Source organism: Mus pahari, chromosome 21, assembly GCF_900095145.1.
Source record: "Mus pahari chromosome 21, PAHARI_EIJ_v1.1, whole genome shotgun sequence".
NCBI classification, from domain to species: Eukaryota; Metazoa; Chordata; class Mammalia; order Rodentia; family Muridae; genus Mus; species Mus pahari.
In genome coordinates this window covers 5,969,979-5,989,725 of record NC_034610.1, presented here as the reverse complement: position 1 = coordinate 5,989,725, position 19,747 = coordinate 5,969,979, and the positions used below count along the sequence as shown (strand labels likewise).

At 39.6% G+C, this 19,747-nt stretch overlaps 2 protein-coding genes across 5 annotated transcripts in view; one reads left to right on the top strand and one right to left on the bottom strand.

Annotated features, from left to right (window-relative positions):
• Nucleotides 1-10,897, bottom strand: part of Pacrg (parkin coregulated) — a 419,131-nt gene extending 408,234 nt beyond the window's left edge. The window contains exon 1 of one of the 2 annotated variants that reach the window (XM_021221476.1): nucleotides 10,466-10,897. In XM_021221476.1, coding sequence (XP_021077135.1) covers nucleotides 10,466-10,621 — 156 coding nt within the window. In that variant the 5' untranslated portion in view covers nucleotides 10,622-10,897. The remainder of the gene's footprint in view (nucleotides 1-10,465) is intronic. The other variant, XM_029533070.1, reaches the window with a different exon arrangement.
• Nucleotides 10,898-11,064: 167 nt separating this feature from the next.
• Prkn (parkin RBR E3 ubiquitin protein ligase) overlaps nucleotides 11,065-19,747 on the top strand; it is a 1,168,744-nt gene continuing 1,160,061 nt past the window's right edge. For 2 of the 3 annotated variants that reach the window (XM_021221288.1, XM_021221289.1), the window contains exon 1: nucleotides 11,065-11,198. In XM_021221288.1, coding sequence (XP_021076947.1) covers nucleotides 11,192-11,198 — 7 coding nt within the window. In that variant the 5' untranslated portion in view covers nucleotides 11,065-11,191. The remainder of the gene's footprint in view (nucleotides 11,199-19,747) is intronic. The other variant, XM_029533198.1, reaches the window with a different exon arrangement.

Below are 19,747 nucleotides of genomic sequence, written 5' to 3'. Positions count from 1 at the left end.
TTAGTGAGGTAACCCAATCACAAAAGAAGTCACTAGATATGCACTCACTGATAAGTGGATATTAGCTCAGAAACTTAGAATACCCAAGATTCAATTTGCAAAACACATGAAACTCAAGAAGAAGGAAGACCAAAGTGTGAATACTTCATTCCTCCTTAGCATGGGGAACAAAATACCCATGGAAGGAGTTATAGAGACAAAGTTTGGAGGTGAGACAGAAAGAAGGACCATCCAGAGACTGCCCCACCTGTAGATCCATCCCATAATCAGTCACCAAACGCACACACTATTNCATATGCCAGCAAGATTTTGCTACATGACCCTGATATTGCTATCTCATGTGAGGCTATACCAGTGCCTGGCAAATTCAGAAGTGATGCTCACAGTCATCTATAGGATGGAACACAGGGCCCCAAAGGAGGAGCTAGAGAAAATACCCAAGGAGCTGAAGGGGTCTGCATCCCTATAGGAGGAACAACAATATGAACTAATCAGTACCCCCAGAGCTCATGTCTCTAGCTGCATATGTAGCAGAAGATGCCCTAGTCAGCCATCATTGGGAGGAGAGGCCCGTGGTCTTGCAAAGATTATATGCCCCAGGACAGGGGAATGCCAGGGTCAGGAAGCAGGAGTGGGTGGGTTGGCCAGCAGGGTGAGGGGGAGGGAATAGAGGACTTTTGAGATAGCATTTGAAATGTAAATGAAGAAAATATCTAATAAAAAATTGTTTAAAAATAAGTAAAAATATATTTAATTTAGATTTTTTTAAAAAAGTAATTCATTGTTATAATGTCATCATTTATTAAAGAGAAACTAAGTCTGCATACTGAGACACATATATTTGATTATTTTTACATAAAGAATTCAATCTTGGATAAATATTTGATCTGCAGATTAAGACACATTCAGCATTGTTTGGAACTGATTGATATTTTGATTTTATAATAGTCAATGCTTAGAATGTCACCTTGGATAGATATATTTTATATATATATATAATGCATATAAAATATGATTAATATATATAAAGTATGATTAGGGATATTTCAGAAACTGCTGGAAATTATATCCTATCCTTAAGCCAAAATTCATTTGTTGTACAGTTTGTGAAACTCAAACCATCAATCAGTAAATGTAAAATCCAAACATCCTAACTCATTGAAACCTGAAGATCCTTAATATTGATATTTCACATTGTGTGAAAGATGGTAGGGAAGTGTTGTTTGTATTGCCCCCATATTTAACCCATAATGTTTTTGTGAGGGCAAAAACTTTGTATGTAGGCAAAACACTGCAATGCATAAGCGTACAAGAGTGCTAATCTCAGATGTTTCAGAATCCATAGGCCTTACATCTCATGACATCACAGTACAAACTGATATTGTGGGATTGAAACTCAGGCCACCTCTTCCAGAAATACCTCTATTCTTGGACACTTTCAATCTTTAATTATGTTCTGGTTGTTTTGTGTTTAGAAACTTTTTTCCGTCCCCAAAGTTTTCATGACTCCCATGTGCAGTTATGTGACACTGTATGGTGTCCTCACCTACAGTTAAAGATGCTTTGCTTGAGAGATTCCACAAGTATGTGTTTGTCACGGCACAAAGGATACAGCATGGAATCAACCATGGGAATAGAAGTGTGTGTTTATGTGGCATGTGCATGTGTGTCTTATCAGCCACAATAAAAAACATGCCAGCTTCAGGAAAATGGTTCACCATGTAACCCATAGCTATTTCCACAAAGATAAGTGAGGCATATCTTCTGTGATTGTGGACTGTAGTCAGTAAAAGAAAGTCAAGGATATGAAGGTGTGCATGGGAAAGGAAGGAGGGAGAGGTAATACGAGTAGAGGAGGAGGTGAGCGTGGGCAAAGTGTATTGTATGCTTATATGGCAATATCACTTGCCTTGTCAGATTAGTGTGTGCTAGTAAAAATTGTAATCCAAAACAGATTTAAAGCTCCAACCAATGGGGTGACAATTCCTCACAATACACCTGGAAAGAAACCCCACACCATTCTGACCATTTAAAAATAAATAATGTAATTTCTATTAAAATATTAACAAGAATGTTTAATTGAAACAATCCAAATATAACCTTATTAGAAAACTTTAATAATGGAAACAATGGAAATCAAATGAGAAGAAATTATACTTAAAGACAATAAATCCATAGCTTCTTAGAATGTTTGACTTTGTATATAAGGCTGGGCTTAATCCCTAGAACCTATTCCCTCCACCACCAGAATTAACCTGTTATCCAAATCAGAAGAATTTAGGATCAGTTTAAAAGAGAACGTTTTATTTTGCTTTTGTGTGGATGCTTCTTGTATGTGTGAGTGTGTGTGTGTGTGTGTGTGTGTGTGTGTGTGTGTGTGTGTTAAATTATGGTCTGTTTTGCTTTTTGTTTGCCTGTTTATTATTTAGAGAGGGAGAGGTGAGAAGAAAAGGGAGAGGAATAGGGAGAGGGAGGGAGAAAGGGAGAGTGGATGGGTCGATAGGTAAGAGGGATCTGGGAAGTGTTGGGGGAGGGTATGCCATAATCAGAATATAGCAAAAACAAAAATTTCAATACAAAACTGTAACTATTTTCTCAAAGACTATCATCACTTAATCAAATCAAACCAGTGTGGCAATTTTAATGTACTTTAGTAAAAATAAAATAATGTATATGAAGCCTTCATTTTTCAGTAAAAATGTATTGTATAATTAGAGATTTATGCCTCAATTTAGCTGTATAGCAGTTGGATATGGTAAATAAGGCTTGAAAGAAAAAAAAAAAAAGAAGTCCTAAAAAAAAAAAATCTATGCAATTTTGTAGTTAGAGCACTTATAGTAAGTGTAAGAAAATAAACTAAAATATCTCAAATATTAAATTCCCGACCTTTAGAATTGGAGTTCTGGGGAAAACAGAGTTGTACCCTTTAAAACATGAAGGGACGGGCTCATGGAAGGAGATACAATGATGCTCGCCTCACTTAGGTGCTCCCAGAGTGAGTGCAGCCAGGATGTCTCTATGGGAACCAGGTACCTCTTCTATCACTGCCCATCATGCTGTTTCATTAGAGTACAGGTGGGTTAGCATACTTTTCATTCAGTTGTGTTACTCTATGGTAGAAAATATGGATAAATGGGGGGAATTTTCATATGAATACCCCTTTATTATATTCCTATTGATTTCCCCTTTATGATAGGGCATGGTCCAAGACGTATCACAGAAATATGTGCTTTAAACAAAATGTGCAGGAGCCGGAGAGATGGCTCAGAGGTTAAGAGCACCAGCTGTGTTTGCAAAAGACCTATGTTTGATTACTAGCACCCACATAGTGGTCCACGACTATTTGAAGCTCCAGTTACAGGGGATCTGATCCCCTCTTGTAGACTCTGAGGGTACCAGGCATGTACACATTGCATAGATGTAAATAGATGCAAAACAACCATACACATAAAAAAATAGAAACATTAAAAACAAAAAAAAGACTTCAGGTGACAGCACTAAAGAATAATTCCTAAATTTCAATTATTGTATCTGTTATCTATCTATCTATCTATCTATCTATCTATCTATCTATCTATCTATCTATCTATCTATCTAATCAATCATCCAACTACCCAGCTCATGAGTTCATGAATATACATATATATTCCTCATACACACTTGAGAGTATATACAAAATTTAGACTCCAATCTATGGTAATAGACAGAGAAGATATAAAATGAGGCCATGTCTCTGTTAGTAAGGAAGATCTTATTTGCTTTTATTTAATGTTTATAAAGTACTAGATATAGTGGTACATGACTTTAAAACAAGTACTTGGAAGGCAGCAAAAGATAGATCTCTGAGTTTGGGGCCAGTTTGGACTATATAACAAGTTTTAGGCCAGCCAAAGCTACATACAGAGTGAGACTATGTCTCAAAAAGAGGAAATGATTAAGATGTTTATATTTTAGATACAGGAGCCATATACACCACCCATTCTACTATTTTGTATATGTATACTTCTATAGCTAAATGTATAAGGGTATGGTTAAAATATAATGTATGAAAATCGATGGAAGTATTTGACCTAAAAGAAGTAACTTGTTGAACATAAATGTAAGAATATTTGTTAGGAAAATGTCTTCTTACAACAGGAAAACCACAGGCTCAGCTGTTCCTAACTTTCCCAAGTATGTATGATGAATGACTTTGAGAAGTGCTGAGATTTTTAACTGCCAACACAAAGAAAACGAGGAGAAGGAGGAGCACAGAGGAAAAACGATTAAAATTTCCTCAGAGTGCTACATGTGACAATCTTAAATCGGAAGTTACAAATACTCAGATAGAAGGGAGTAGCTAAATAAACTGTACTACATTCATACACAAACCTGCTATTCAGGAATAAACATGGAGCATTTGTATGTGAGCTTCGTTTCTGTTGCCATGCTAAGATGCCCTGACCAGAAGGGAGGGTTTATTTTAGATCGCAATTCCAGGTGACAGTCCACCATTTTTCAGGACATCGAGCCGCTTGTCACCACACCCACAGACAGCAGCAGCAGCAGAGACTGACCAGCCCTTTGTGGCTTGCCACCTGTGCTAAAGCTAACTTCCTTCACTCTTCTGTTCGAGGCCTGGCCCAGGAAATGGCGTCCCCTACATTTAGAGTGGAGGTTCCCATCATAATGACCAATCAAAACACTCACTGGTTCACAGCCAAGTGCTCACAGGCCAATCCACTGTAGCTTCTCATTAAGGCTTTATGCGGGTGACTCTAGGTTATGTCAAACTAACATTTATTAAAGTTAATCAGCACAATTAATTTACAATTATAACTGCATGCAACATTGGAGCTGAATCTCAGAAACACAATTTTGAGGGAAGTAGCAGATACAAAACAATTACATAGTTTATGCAAGTATAAAACCAGGTATGAAAACAGCGCAAACAGAGAGAATGTGTCTGAGGGGTGACTAGAAAGGAACACATAAGGATTTTGCAATGTTGGTTCTTATTTTTTTTTTAATATAATGTCTTTGTTCATTCTTTGGGAATTTCAGACATGCAGACAATGTATTTCGATCATATTTAAACCCCTCCTTCACACATACATCTCACTAAATCTTCTTGTCTTCACTACCAACCTGCAAACTTCCTTCCAACTTCATGTTCGCTAAAACTTTAACATGTATTTTTAAAACGTTATAGCCCACAGAGTCCAGTTTATGCTCTCCCTGCCGATCCTGCTGATCTGAGAGCTGGGTGCACCAGTGTGATGGCTTAATGGTCACCAGTGAGTCACTTAGAGCACCTATATTATCTATACGTGTGAGGCAGTTGATACCTGAAAAAAAATTCCCAGGAGCAGAACAAGAAGAGATAATATAGTATTCTTTTCCTGTCATTTAATAAATATCTTATAAAATAATCAGAGACTCATATTTCTGTGGGAATAAATTATCTGCCCTTTTTTAAAAAAAAATATAGGACTGGCTAGAAAAGCCAATGAATGTAAAATAACTTACAGCATAGTAAAGCATTCATATGTGATAACAATAAGTGATTAGGCACATGCCAGAGTTAAACTCACAGTCCTGATACATCATTTAAAGTATATGGGAATCCCAAATTCAATAAGCCAACATATGTATATAACATGTAGTTTATCTATATCAAGGATAAATTACAACTCTGGTCATTTAGGAAACCAACACGGAATTTCTACCTTATTTTCTAAACCAAATGATTTAAGATTAAAAAACAAAACAAAAACAAAAAAACTAATTTGAACACTAAAATTACAGGAAGTATAAGGACTAAAATCTTTTTCATAATCTTAAGAGAAAGCTTTTCTAAATCAAACCATGTTCATATTTTATAGTGTACATATACAACTTTTACAATAAGCCAATAAAATATTCATAGGACACATATATATATATATACATATATATATATATATATATATTCATTTGTAGTCTTAATACCTATGCAATGTTGCTATTTTCTTGAAATTTCTAGCTTAAAGATGATTAATAAATTATTAAATGAAATAGTCATTAAGTCATTTGGCCAAAATAATGAATAAAGAAGAAGAAAAAGAAAAGAAAGGAAGGAAGGGAAGGAGGGAGGGAGGGAGGGAAGGCGGGAGGAAGGAAGGAAGGAAGGAAGGAAGGAAGGAAGGAAGGAAGGAAACACAGCCCATACTATGGGGCAGGGATATTTCCTCAGGTGAAGAAGGAGCAGTGTGTGAAACAATAACATTCCTAGGCCTCCAGAGGCTGAGTCTGTAATGGGAAAAGCACAGGTTCAAGCAGTTATTACATCAGAGAACATAAGTGGGTGGGCCTGAAGGCATTAGGGAACAGGGTTGGATGGAATGATTGTGTAGTTGAAATTTTTGTCAGAAAATAGCTTACCACAAAGTCAACTTTTTAACAAAAAATGGAGACATCTTGAGAAGGTGGTTTGTATGTTGTACGCAAAGGAACCGGAAGGAAACAGTCACCAAGGCAGACATGCCACCAATGTGTCAGAACCAGAAAGAAAGCTATAATGGTGGCACTTGGGCAAGTAAGGGAGAAAGTGCAGATGGTGATGGTATACGTATAAATAAATGTGCACAGATGTGAACACAGATGTGAAAAGCAGCAGTAGCCACCTCTTAGAGGGCCTCACAGGAGGCTACAACTTGAGCTTTTGTTCAGTGCAGTGAGTTTCTGAGCATTGAAGGTATGGACCAACATGGCTGGACTTGTATTTTAAAGCAATTTGGGGGGCTCCTAATTGTTCGAATGTTAAAAAAAAATTCTAGAGACAAAAATCCATTTTAATGACAAGGTGAAGAAAACAAAGTTGCTTTTCTTCATTAGTTATCAAATACATTATTTGCCTCTGGTAAAATTTGAAGGTGGGTTAATAGATTCTGTTTTCCCATAGAACTTATACAAGGGTTTAAAACACAAACAAAAATAAGTATAATGTAAATAATTAAACAGTGAGCGAGGCATAACGTAGGATGGGGGAGGGGCGGGTCTTACGAAGGTCCTTAAAGCAGCAGGCATTGTGCTAATGAGTGAGCTGCTTCACAGCCTGTCTTCTTTTACTGACTGTTCTGTCCCTGCCCTTAAAGGAGCACTGGGACTGTGCATACCCACTGATCAGTGGGTGTTTGTTATCTGGTGACAGTGTGATTGTAGATGCAGGTTATGTAAAAGGAAAACAGCATCAGCATCAGCCAAAACTATGAAGAACCACTCCATCTCTTGGGTTTCAGTTAGCTAAAGTACCTAAGAATGGGGGTTGTTTATGAATTTAAAAAGTATCAAATAGGATTAGATTATAGAAGCTTGCTGCTCCAGGCCACGGAGAGAACAACACTGACACCCAGCCTCACACCAGGCTCCCGACAGAGCTCAGGGGACACTGAGGAAAGGGGTCAGAAAGAATGTATGGGCCAGAGGACGTAGAGAAGTGCTGTCCTCTGCACACGATGTGGCCATTGCACTTATGAATGCCTGGGGCATGACCTAATCAAGATCAAGGCAGTAAATATGCCAATGTAGATGAGAAAGGGGCTCATAAGGCTTCACCCCTAGCTGAAGAGCCACTGAGAACTGATGGCAGCAGGAAGCTGGGAGGAGTCCATTTTCTTTCTGGTATGTGGCACCTGACACGTCACCATGCTCAGGTGGATAACAGACACATTGGGACACATGCAGGCAGCACTAATAAACTCAGTGAGTTATGAAAAACAAAAGAGGAGGAGATGAAGGTAGGAGGGGCAGATATTAGGGATTCAGAGAGAGGGGGAGGCAGGATTGGGGTTGAATATGATCAAGATATGTTGTATAAATGCATGAAATTATCTAAGAATTGTGGTTGGCTCTGTGGAATATGGTTTTCTGTTTTGTTTTCATAGCTACCAAACATTTACATTGTGCAATCAGAAGAACTTTGTCCTGGAAAGTTTAGTCTAGCTGTACTGATGATTGGTAGAGAGCAGCTTGGGAGACATTACGTGCCTGAGGTGTGGGGTTGATGAGGGCCTCCATCCAAATCCACCATCTTTACTACTTGCACCGGATGGAATGAGTGTTTACAGTCCTAGCCATAGATGCTTAACCATTTGCATACTGACTCTTCTACTTGTCTTTATGCTTCTCTTCACCATAATGCACCAGCTTCAGCACTGGTTCATGACTTCTAATGATCCCCATTGTCCCGTCACCCTGCTACCACAGTAATAAAACATTGCAAGTTTGAGCTAGTCACAGAGCGACCAGTTACAGCCCATCTCAGCCTCTCTTTCAACTAATTATGCCTTCAAAGCTAAGCTCAGCCAAGGACTTAAGCAGCAGAGTGAGAGGAGCTTCTGGGACACAGTGAAGTAAGCAACTTCCACATCACCGTGCCATTTTGGCAGGTTACTCACGCTTTTCTCATCTTGCCTAAGGTCTATCTTGGAGACTGTGTCTCTTTGAAACTCCATAGCTTTCTTGGCCTGTTTTCTGAAGGGCCTGAAATCAGGGCCTACAGGTGAGATCTCCACAGCCTTAGATCCATATTCTAACTCTCTCTCTCTCTCTCTCTCTCTCTCTCTCTCTCTCTCTCTCTCTCTCTCTCTCTCTGTATGTGTGTGTCAGGGCCTTCATATGCACAGTAGATTTCCTTTGTTCTTGTGTAGCCCAGGCTATCTTCGAGGAGGCTCTGCCTTCTGAACATGAAGTTATGGCATGCTTCACAACGCCTGACCTATCTTGCTTTTTGATGAGGTTTGTATAAGCCATAAAGGGTCCACATTTTGCTGACAGAGGGAATGAATACTCGTTAACTGGTTTTTGGTCGTAGACTTTTTCATCATACTCTAAGGAGGAAAATAATCTGCAAATCTCAAATTATACAACTCCTTTCAACTTTTAATGGAAAACACTGTATCAATATGAATTTTAATATTCTCTGATTGATGACTTTTGTGGTTGCTTACTTTTACTGAGACCAAACCAAAAGTTCATGCTGATGTAACAACTACTTAAGACTACTTGTCCCAGGGTTTTTAAGAAATTAGTTCACAAATAATAAATGTTTACATTTATCATCATTTCATAAACAATTTCCATACTTTCTAGGGTAGATTCCATGCAGTTTTCTTGGAAGAACATTGAAAAGACGTTGACTACTGAAGTGGAGTCTTACAGAAGGAAGGGAAGGTGACCGAAACTCCTGAGAAGTGGTTTGGGGTTGGCTTTTGGGACACTTGGGTGCAATTTAAAAGATGAATATTGGTATATATGCTCTGAAGAGAGGTAGACTTTCGGAGGGAAAGAGATATTTTATAATGTGACAATCAGAGAACTCATAGGTATTGAATAGAGATGCAACCTTTTCTGTTTCCTGTAACTCTGCAGTTTGCTTTTACACTCCAAGAATTATTAACCGATATACATAACAAAAAAATAAAAATATATTTCTGTGTAGCAACATAGGAATCCAAGCTGGAAGTCTACAGGCAATCTACTTCATTTCTGTCCTCTAAGTGTGTATTAGACTTGCAATATGTAAGTAGAAAAATAATCGGACAACGAAGAACACTATTAAGCTAATATATTGAATTGCTGTATAAGATCCTCTCAGAGTGTAAATTGTACAAAATTGAAAACTACATTTAGTCTTTGATCTCTCACACTCCTAAACAGGTGCCCACTCAGTAGATAAACATGGTTTAGCATACCAAATCATATGGTATTTAATAAACAAGACGATTGAAAAGCAGTATTAGGCATACAGCTAAATCGTTTGTGTGCCTTTGAATATTTCCCCCTATTCGTGTTAAGAATATTTTATTTGTATTACCACAACTCATAAAAATGAAATAGGGTTTGTATTAGTAGAGACACTTGAAATAGAGCTTATATTGTTTAAAATGTATTTAAAAGGCCTATCAGGAACCAGTCTTCACGTAAGTAATGTTTGAATACTTTAACAGGTTAATACCTTTTTTTTTGTCAGAATGATGCTGAGTAAATTCTAAGGCATTCTAAAATGTCCCAGAAGAGATAAATTACTTATTATTGATTATTGATGAGTTTATGTGTCTCATACTGGTTCATGTTAAATTTTGGAAGCCTATGACTTCTAAGAACATTCACTCCAGAAGGTCCTTTTAACTGAGTGGACTAAGTTTGCAATAAAGATGAGGATTTTTTTTCCCCTTTCGAGTGAAACAGCTTATGTGTAATTTGGGGTAGTGGAGAAAGCACACTTAATCAAGAAGGTGCTTATAAGTTAGCCCAGTACATCGCCTGCCCCAAAGGCTCTCTAACCACCTAGCCTCCACCTCTGCACACTGTTGGGCACAGTCCACTACTGACAGAGTCACTGGCAGTTCTGGCAAACAGTACCAGGACCCAGGGCTTGTCATCCTCTACAACCTTATGTCCCCTGCTTCGGAGCAAGTGCGTTCAATCGAGGAAGATCACTTACGACTGAGTTTTTCATCATGGCTTTGACTGTGAAGCCCTCAGAAACCAGGGAATGAGGCTGGTGCACCTGGAGCGTCTGTTGTGGCAGCAGTTTAGTCCTCTTCGGCATCTTGTCTGGGCATTTGTTTAAGGTCAGGGTCTCTTTTTCTGCCACCATCTTCCTAGAAAACGTCTTGTTCTTATCAGAGGTGTGGAAGAAAAACCAGTGGCTTTTACAGTGAGCAGGGGGGTCGGGGAAAAACTGTAAAAAGGCGCGTTAGTGGTAGAAATTCAACCCCTCGTGCTGCCCAGGGTGATCCAGATGTTGGGCAGCACCAAGGTGGAGGGAGTTTAAGGGAGGGGAGGGGCGGGAAAAGGGCTGGGATCCGAGGCTAGAGCCGCTAAAAGCTTCCAAAGGTGTAAGCCTCCCGGTTGCTAAGCGACTGGTCAACATTACGAGACGCTAGTCCCGCCCCTCCGTGACGAGCGTTTCCGGAAAAGGTTACGGTCGAAGACAGATGCAGCCGGCGGAGGCGAATCTTACGCGTTAAAACTACGCCTCCCAGCAGGCTTCGCGCTAGGGGCGGGTGGGTGCGCGTGCGCACTGCGTCCGCCTGGCTCGCGAGGGGAGGGGGGGAGAGGAGGCCTGGATGACTAAACCTGACAGAAACGCTGGTGGGAGGCTCGGGCGGGCGCCAGTGCCCGCGTAGGTCCTTCTCGCCCCGCAGCCACCACCCGCCCGGTGACCATGATAGGTACGTGGGTGCCTGCCAGGTACAATCTCTCCGCGCCGCCCCGCGTCCGTGTGTGGCGCCACGTCACACCCCACGGGTCCGAGTGGGATCCTCGGGGGCCGACCCGAGCCACTTGTCAATGTCACGGCGGAGGCGTGTGCGCCGCGCCCCGTCCGCTCTGTGGGCTTCCTCGGCCCGGGGGCTCCCCGCCAATAGCCGGGTCGGGTGTGTGTGCTAGAGCACTAGGTGTGAGTTTCCAACCTGCATTAGCCAAGGTTAGCCCGGTGCTCGCTGAAGACGGTAGCCCCACGGACACCCGCGTGCTCCACTGCGCCCCCCGACGGCGGGGTTCGCCCTGCCGCACCACGGGGTGACCAGCCAGCCCAGGTCTGTTTCTGTGAAGCTATAGGTCACTTCAGGGCGAGTTCACACACACCCTAGGACTTTAAGAAAATCTCAGGAAAGCATCTGCCTCCTGGAGATCGCACCTTCATCCATCAGTTCTGTCTTTTTAAATGTGTCCTCGGAGATCTGAGTGGAAAGACTAGCGGAGTAGATAACTGCAAAGATGGCTTTTTTTTACCCCTCCACAGATTGTGACTGGGTGCAGTTTGACCAGTGCAGCTTTGGAAGTGGCCACTAGGGTTGTTCTAAGCAGTGTGAAGTAGGAAGGTTGGAAAGGACCTCCCTGGCAGAGATGTTATATGTGAATACACATTTTGGGTTCCCCTCCGGGATAAGTAGAAATAAATGCATAGTTTAGCGCACATTCCCGTTTGGAGGTTTCTTTATTGTAGACTCTCCCCCCAAGTGGTGTCCTGAAGATTTTAGTGAACTTGTTTGTGATATATGCCTGACAGGTATCGCACCAAGCACATCTGAAGTCGGTCTACTCGAGATGTGTCTAGAAGATGGATGAGAGGTGCATTTGTGAAGTAAATGCGTTACACGGTGAAAGTAGCCGAGTCTGTTTTAACTCATGAAAGTAATGTTGAAAGTAATGTTACAAGTGTGCAACCCTCCTGTCTTCCTCTTGAGAGTCATGCTAGGCAGCTAAGATCCTCATGGAAGCAGCGGTACAAGCTAATGATGTCCAGCTGCTTCTTACCGTGGTAGGGCAGTGTTATTTTGGATGTGAATTGGAAACTTGTTAACTTAAGAAAAAAGTATACATTTTTTATGAATGGCACTAAGCCTTTTAAGTGACATTCACTTAAGAGTCGTTTGTAAACCCAAATCTGAACTGAATTAGTGAGAACCAAGTGGGACAGATTAGAAAAAAAATACAGATTTTACAGGAAAGAAATATCTCATATTTTGAAAAACAATTACACATGTTTAGTTTCTTTCAACTTAAACTAGTTTATGGATGATTTTGATAAGCAAATGTCCCCTAAGGCTATATAAATATAGGAAATTAAGACCTAGAAATAATTATTTTATATAGTCTCATAAATTATTATATTAATAACTTTAGGATGGAACACATTTAGGCAATTTTGTTTAGATTTACATGGAACTCTCTTAATAAGAACTGTGCCATTTGGATGTTACAATTAAATCAATTAGTAATAAAAACCAGGGGAATAGAAGGTAGATTTAAAAACTATTCTTTCTTTGGCTACTCTTTTTACAGGGTGAATAAATGTGCATTTTTAACACAAATGATTGCATCCTTGTTCCCTGCCCCATGAAAAGGAACTTCCATTCAAAAACAAAAAAAACCCTACATAAACAATGTTACATACATTGTTTTGTTTAACTAGTTGCATTGCCAAATATTATTGGTGGCCCTGTTTTAATAAAGTTCTGAACTGTCAGGTTGGAGGCTTGGGTGTAGTGGCCGCACCTAAAGCAGGCGAGCGGGAAACCAATCCTGACGAAGCTTTGGGAGGAAGAGTTGTGCATTTTTATGACTAACCCTTGACCAGGAAACAAGGGCAGACAGTGATTGCGCACAGGTGCGCTGCAGAGCAAAGGCCACGTAAATAGCGCGCCACGTAAATAGCGCCGGGGACTGAACAGTTTCTTCCTCTGCAGAGCACTCCTGAGAGCTGAGGCCGTCCGTACCTCAGCTCTCTCCCAGTGCATGCCCTCCTAGTGAAGGAAGAAACTAGTGCACTGTCAGTGAAGTCCTTGCTCTGAGAAGAAGCCTGTGGATTGGCTTCCTGGCCAAGTAAGAGGAAAGGAGACTAATACTTTATTACCCATAAAATAATTTTCCTTTTATTGTTTCAAAGTAGAGGCTTTCCTTCTTGTCACGGAGATGGCTTCAAAAGTACTTACGTCTCCCACTTGGATTATGATTGACATGCTAAATGCCTTGACCTAGAGAGACTTAAACCATAATTTTATTGAAGTTAATGAGAAAGTCTGCCTTTGTGAGAGAGGCATGGAGAAAGGATTCATAATAATGAAAAGTAGAATAGAAAAGCTTCAGAAAATTTAACTGAGAAAAAAATATAATTTGAGCACCTCTTTTAAAACTTTTTTAAAATTGAAAAAAAAAGAGCACTTCTTTGTGTTTAAAATTGATTTCTAGTAGTGACAATTGAGGATTGTTCTAAATGTACTATACATGTAGGCATTTGATAATATCAGCTATTAAAGTACATGAGTACTCATACAATTGAAAAAGAAAGTTCTTAAATTAAAACCCAATGTTATAGAAGATATTTAAAATAGAACTGTGGCTCAGTGATGTATTCTAAGGTGCAGAAGACCTTGGGTTCTATTCAAAAGTATTGGGTTTTTTAAAATTTATTAAAATATTATTTCCTATATCTTGTTTAAAATCACTTAGAGAATTTAACCGTTTGCATATAAAAAAATCACATTAATTCCTGCCTGTTCTTCAATTTTATCAGATTTATTAGGAAAGTACCCTTCTTTTTAAATAAATGTTCAGTAGTCCTAGCAGAAGCATGCTGGTGACTTTGGAGTCCTATCCTCTCTCACAGTGTTAGCATACTTTTATTATCACTTGCCAGAAAGTATTTTCTTTCTAAATTGTCTTTTCTATTGATAAAGGGTAGAATATTTTAATTTGAAAGGAGTTTTAGGATGAGTCCTTCATTTTATACTGATTGAGTTTTACAAAAGCAAATCCCAGGGCTGAGCATGCACTATGTGTCTGGTGCTATCACGAGGTGCCAAGGATACAAGAATGGAATAAGCAGAAAAAAATGCTTGGTCATTGTAAATATTTCATCAATACTGACTCTTGGCCCAAATTCTGGCTTTGTTTTAAAACCGGTATGCAGGGAATTTTCAGTCTTGGACTTTGTAGGTGTAACTGAATGCACTTGGTACTGGTACTTGTGCTCCAAGAACTTTAGATGAAAGCAACTCTACATCTTGACACTGTTTGCTATGAGGTGCCCTTGTGTCACAAAATGGGTCCTCTAAAACTTTTGTATAGAAGAATTTATATAATTTTATTCAGGTCTCTTTTGGGTCCAAAGCCCCTGAAAAAACTTTATGCCTTTACAAATGTTAGTCCTATTTCTAAAGGTTTTTCTGAAGTCTGCATTTTTTAAAATCCAAAGCCCTATGGCTTGAAAATGATATGTTGAAAGTACTTGGTATTAAGATATGCAAATCCATCCCTACCTCTAAAGCTTCTTTGAACCCTCCCCTCTCAAAAAAGAAAGAAAGAAAGAAAAAACAGAAAAGAAAGAAAAAAGAAAAAGTTCTTTTTTCAAAATGTTTAATATTCATGAACCAGGTTCAATGCAAAATACTTTATTCTGTTAGCTTTCAGTTCTTTGATCAATGAAAATTGTTTCTTACCTGCTGTTTCTTCAGCCTTTAATTGTAGCCCAGTGCTTATTCAATGTTTCTGTTTTAATTTACATTTAATGAGCTCATTTAAAATTTTTCTTTGTAGTAGTCCGAATGGTTTCCTTCCCAACATTTATAATATTAAAGACAGAGACATCTGACAGCTAGCTGATTTATATTTCAGCCTCCCCAACCCCAGCCCCTGGATTATTTACTTCATCTTCTAAAGGAGAGTTTTGGTTAGAAGGAATGCAGTTAGCAATGCTGTTTCCCATAATACTGCTTTTCCTGGTCATCTAGGATTCTACATGACTAATCCAATCTCCTCAGCTCCCCACACTCAATAGCATCTTTCTTTCTTGAATGGATGTTTTAGTTAACAGTGATCATTTCAGTATCAGTTCTTTAAAAGGTAGCATGTTAGGCTGGACAGGAATGCTGTGTGTGTGTGTGTGTGTGTGTGTGTGTGTGTGTGTGTGTGTGTGTGTGTGTTATTCTATAGGACACAGAAATAGGAGACCATTTATCCCCATGAGTTGTGATTTCCTTGTACTGATAAGATGTGTTTGTGGTACAGAGTTAACCCTCTCCCTTAGAGAAGCAGCATGTAGCCTTGATGTATTATTCATCCTATCACATATGAATTATGTTCTGCATTGTACTTAGTTTATATTTGATCTTTATATGTGCTACAGAGAGAATGAAGGTCTAATGTCAGCCAGTGCCCACTCGTGTTCATTTATAAACTGATGAATGGCCTGATATGTAGGCAAAGGGATTTCTTCTTTCATTGAGATATCTTCTTCCCTGTCAAAATTTCTTCATTTGTCTTTTTTTTTTTTTTTTTTGGATGTATTATATCTGTCATATCTTACACCATGAAGACTTTCTGTCAGACAATTTTTCCCCATCATTTTGATTTCAGAGAACCACCAAACAAACTGATTGTCAGTTGTGGGCTACTGAAGTTTAACAACAGGTCCATATGGTTGCCTTTATACACACACACACACACACACACACACACACACACACACACACACACACACAGACGGTTTATGGGCATTGTCTTAGGGTTAATATTGCTGCCATAAAATACAATGACCAAAGAAACTTGAGAGGAAAAGGTTTATTTGGCTTACACTTCCACAAGAGTGTTCATAATGGAGTGAAATTAGGACAGGAGCTTGGAGGCAGGAGCTGATGGGGAGGGTGTTCATTGGCTTGCTCCCCATGGCTTGCTCAGCCTGCTTTCTTAGAGAACCCAGGAGCACACCAACTCAGGAATGGCATCCACAATCAGCTGGGCCCTCCTCCTTCAACCACTAATTAAGGAAATGCTCTACCAGCATCCCAATTATTTTAGGGTCCCCAAACTCAGCAGGAAATAGTCTGAAGATCTCACTCCTGCCCCACCATCACCCGTTCCTAGTTCCTCATTTTTAATTAAAACAAGAAGGGTGGAATGTTAGCCTATAGTCAATTTTGCTTGGCTCTTCCCAGAGACCTAGCAATGACATCATGTGCTGCCATTACCTACCTCTGCCAGGGACATGTGACCTAGTATATGAAAAGAGTGCTCAACACCTCAGTTCTTGCTCTTTTCCTCTCTCTGTTCACCAGTGCTACCAGCCAGCTTCTCTTTAGCCCTCTTTCTGTTCTTCTTTTTGTCTGCTGTCCCTTCTCCCTCCCCTCATGATTCTGCTCTCATCTGTTCGCCTCTACCCCTTTTCCAGGTCCTCACTCATTCCCTTCCCTTCCCAAATAAACATCCTTTAAAGAAAGAAAGAAAGAAAGAAAGAAAGAAAGAAAGAAAGAAAGAAAGAAAGAAAGAAAGAAAGAAAGAAGAAAAGAAAAGGAAAAAGCTCTACAGGCTTGCCTGCAACTTGATCTTACAGAGACTTTTTTTTTAATTAAAGTTCCATCCTCTCAGATAACTTTAGCTTATATCAAGTTGTTAGAAACTGTCCAGCACAGGCATTATGCCACGAGCTTTATTTATGCCAAGAGCTTTATTTATGCCATGAGCTTTATTTTGTTTAGATGTGGGGAACAGTTTCCTGAAGTCTAACTTTCAGGAACCTCTTCTGTTGGATCAACTCATTGTCATACTTATTTGCATAACCATTTACTAGGAATATTTCTAGCTTCTCTGTCAGTTTAAGCATTTTATAACTGATTGAGTTGAAAGTATGGAAGTTAGATTGATCAGAGAAAGGATAGTGATGCCTTTTAACGTTAGCTTTTGGAGGAGGTAATGATTTGTGTCTTTAAGAAATGATAGGATGATAAATATTAGTGATTCAGGATTGATAACTGTGTGTGAATTCTTAATCATTTAAAAGATTTATTTAAAAAGTTTTAGCATAAGAGTGTTGCAGGAAATATTAAAAAAACAATTGCCAAGTTCCCGCACTCCTTCCAGCTACCCTCTGCCCACCAACTCTCCAGGGGGGCCTGAGCTCCCAAGTTCCCTTCATGGATCACTGCCACACCAGCCCCACACAATGACTGTCCACCCCACGATCAGCCGCCATAACACCCAACAACCCAGTAGAAATAAAACTCTAGAAGCTTATAATTAACACGTCAGATTTATGTATCAATAAATTCTCAGTTCACAAGATGCCCACACAATAATTTCAGAGCCAATTCATAATGATACAAGCTGTCCACCTAGATCAGACAAATTATCCCAATTACTCTATACTTATATGAATTCATAATTACCTGTCTGACCACCTCCATCTTGGCTTCTTCTCTCCTCCTCTGAGTTGCTCTCTGTCCCTACAACTCTTTGTTCCGCCTCCCTTTCCCTGTCCAATAACAGGCCTCCTGCTGCACCAATATTTTAATGTAATTGTACAGGGAAAAATCCTGCCACACAAGAGCTTAGTTGCCGTAACTGAAAAATACATAGTAATATTTCATTTCTATATATGAAGTATCAGGAAGTATATTCCCAAATTATTATTTTGGAGTTGTAAGAATTTTTAGAATTTTATTTTTCATCATATAATATTTAGAATCGCCAAATAGCAACACTATGAAAGACCATTAAGAATAAGACACTTGGTAAGGTGTCCCAGCAGCTGTGAGTACTTGCTGTGCATACCCATTGTCTGAGTTCAGATACTAGCTTCCATGACAAAATTAAGGCAGGGCCCAATGTGTGCAACCACATTAGTATGTGGTTGCCATGTGTTGAAGGGAAGAGGATCATTGGTACATGCTGGTTGTTAGTTTAGTTCAAGGTTCAATGAGAACCCAATCACAAGGAGATAAGACAGAGCAAATCCATCGGGACAGTTGATGATGCTATCCATGCAGCTATACATACACTGCAAGTACATGTGTACACACATGCATATACACACGCACATGCACACACTCTCAGAATAAAACAAATGCACCATAGCTGTAATATGATTTACTTTTCAGGGCAGTTTTCCCAGGTAGCAATAGAACATGTGAATACTCTCCTGGACTGAAATACTGAGTTATAGCTTTGTAATTTGATGAACCCGGTTGTGTATTTACATCCTGTAGAGAAAGGGAAGCTTTGCTATACTTCTCACAGGAAATATAAGTTTACATAACAACAGATCATCAGGCAGAATAGGAGCAAGTAAGCATTTCATGTATGTTTTGCTTTCTGACTGAGTTCACTGTGAATATTAGATACTTAATGATTTTCTGTAATAGAATAACATTGTCTTTCCTGTTGTAAATACTAACTAATCTACTTGTTGAAAACTACACAAATTTTAAAGTAAACTTTAGTAAAGTTGAGAAGAACGATGTTGTAGCTTAATTTGCTTCAGTTTTAAAGTATGTCTGTTACGTGTAGCTTTTACTAAACTCCAGAATGAGCCATGCTACCAGCCCCTACCCAGCTTCCCTTGAATCCATAGATAAAAGACACACACAGAGTTGTTCATTTTCAACTTGCCCTCTTGGCACAATTGTTGGGTGCTACTATCTCCTGCCTGTTCTAAACTTTAGTTGTTGAGTTACACTCTCAACTGCCTGCCTGTAGAGTGGCCTGGCTCTTCCTGAGATCTCATAAGACTTGTCACCTTTTCACCCTTAGTTGCACGGTGAGCTCTCCTCTACTTGAGTCTCTCTTTTGCCTCCAGGACCCAGAAGTCCCAATTATCCCTTCTGTCCAACAATGTGCCCATGGCTTCTTTACTGACAGATCAAGAACCAATTGGGGAGAAGGACCTTAGTATCAGAACTGCCCCTACAAATGTCAGTATGCATTTTGGTTTTAGGAAAGAGTATTGTCTAAAATATATTCCAATTTTCATTAATAATTTTAGAAGAAAGTCTAAAGGCAGTGTGGGATGTAGTTTTAAAATAGATGCAGAATTTCATTTGTGAAAAGGAAAAAGGTTCTTTTTTAGGCAAAGTAAAAAGCGGAATGTCCTCTGCTTATTTAGGCCTCCTTTTCAGGCTGTGTGGCAGGTACAGAGGCTGCACTGCAACAGAGGAAAACAGGAAGTCGCTCTTACTGTACGGCCGTGTTCATATGTGGTCAGCTGTAGATCCAGCTGATGTGCTATTGATTGTGAAGCCCAGGGGCTTCTGAACAGGTAGAAAGATAAAGTGGACTTTAACCAGAGGGGCCTGTGAGCAAGATGGAAGACTTGTTAGCAGGGCCTGGGCTGGGGAAGGGCCAGCATGTGACCCGAAGGAGCTGAAGAGGAAGTGATGTGACAAGAGGGGAAAGATCGGAGTGTCTTAGAGAAGTTCTCCTTGTCATGTTGTTAAGGCCTTTAAGA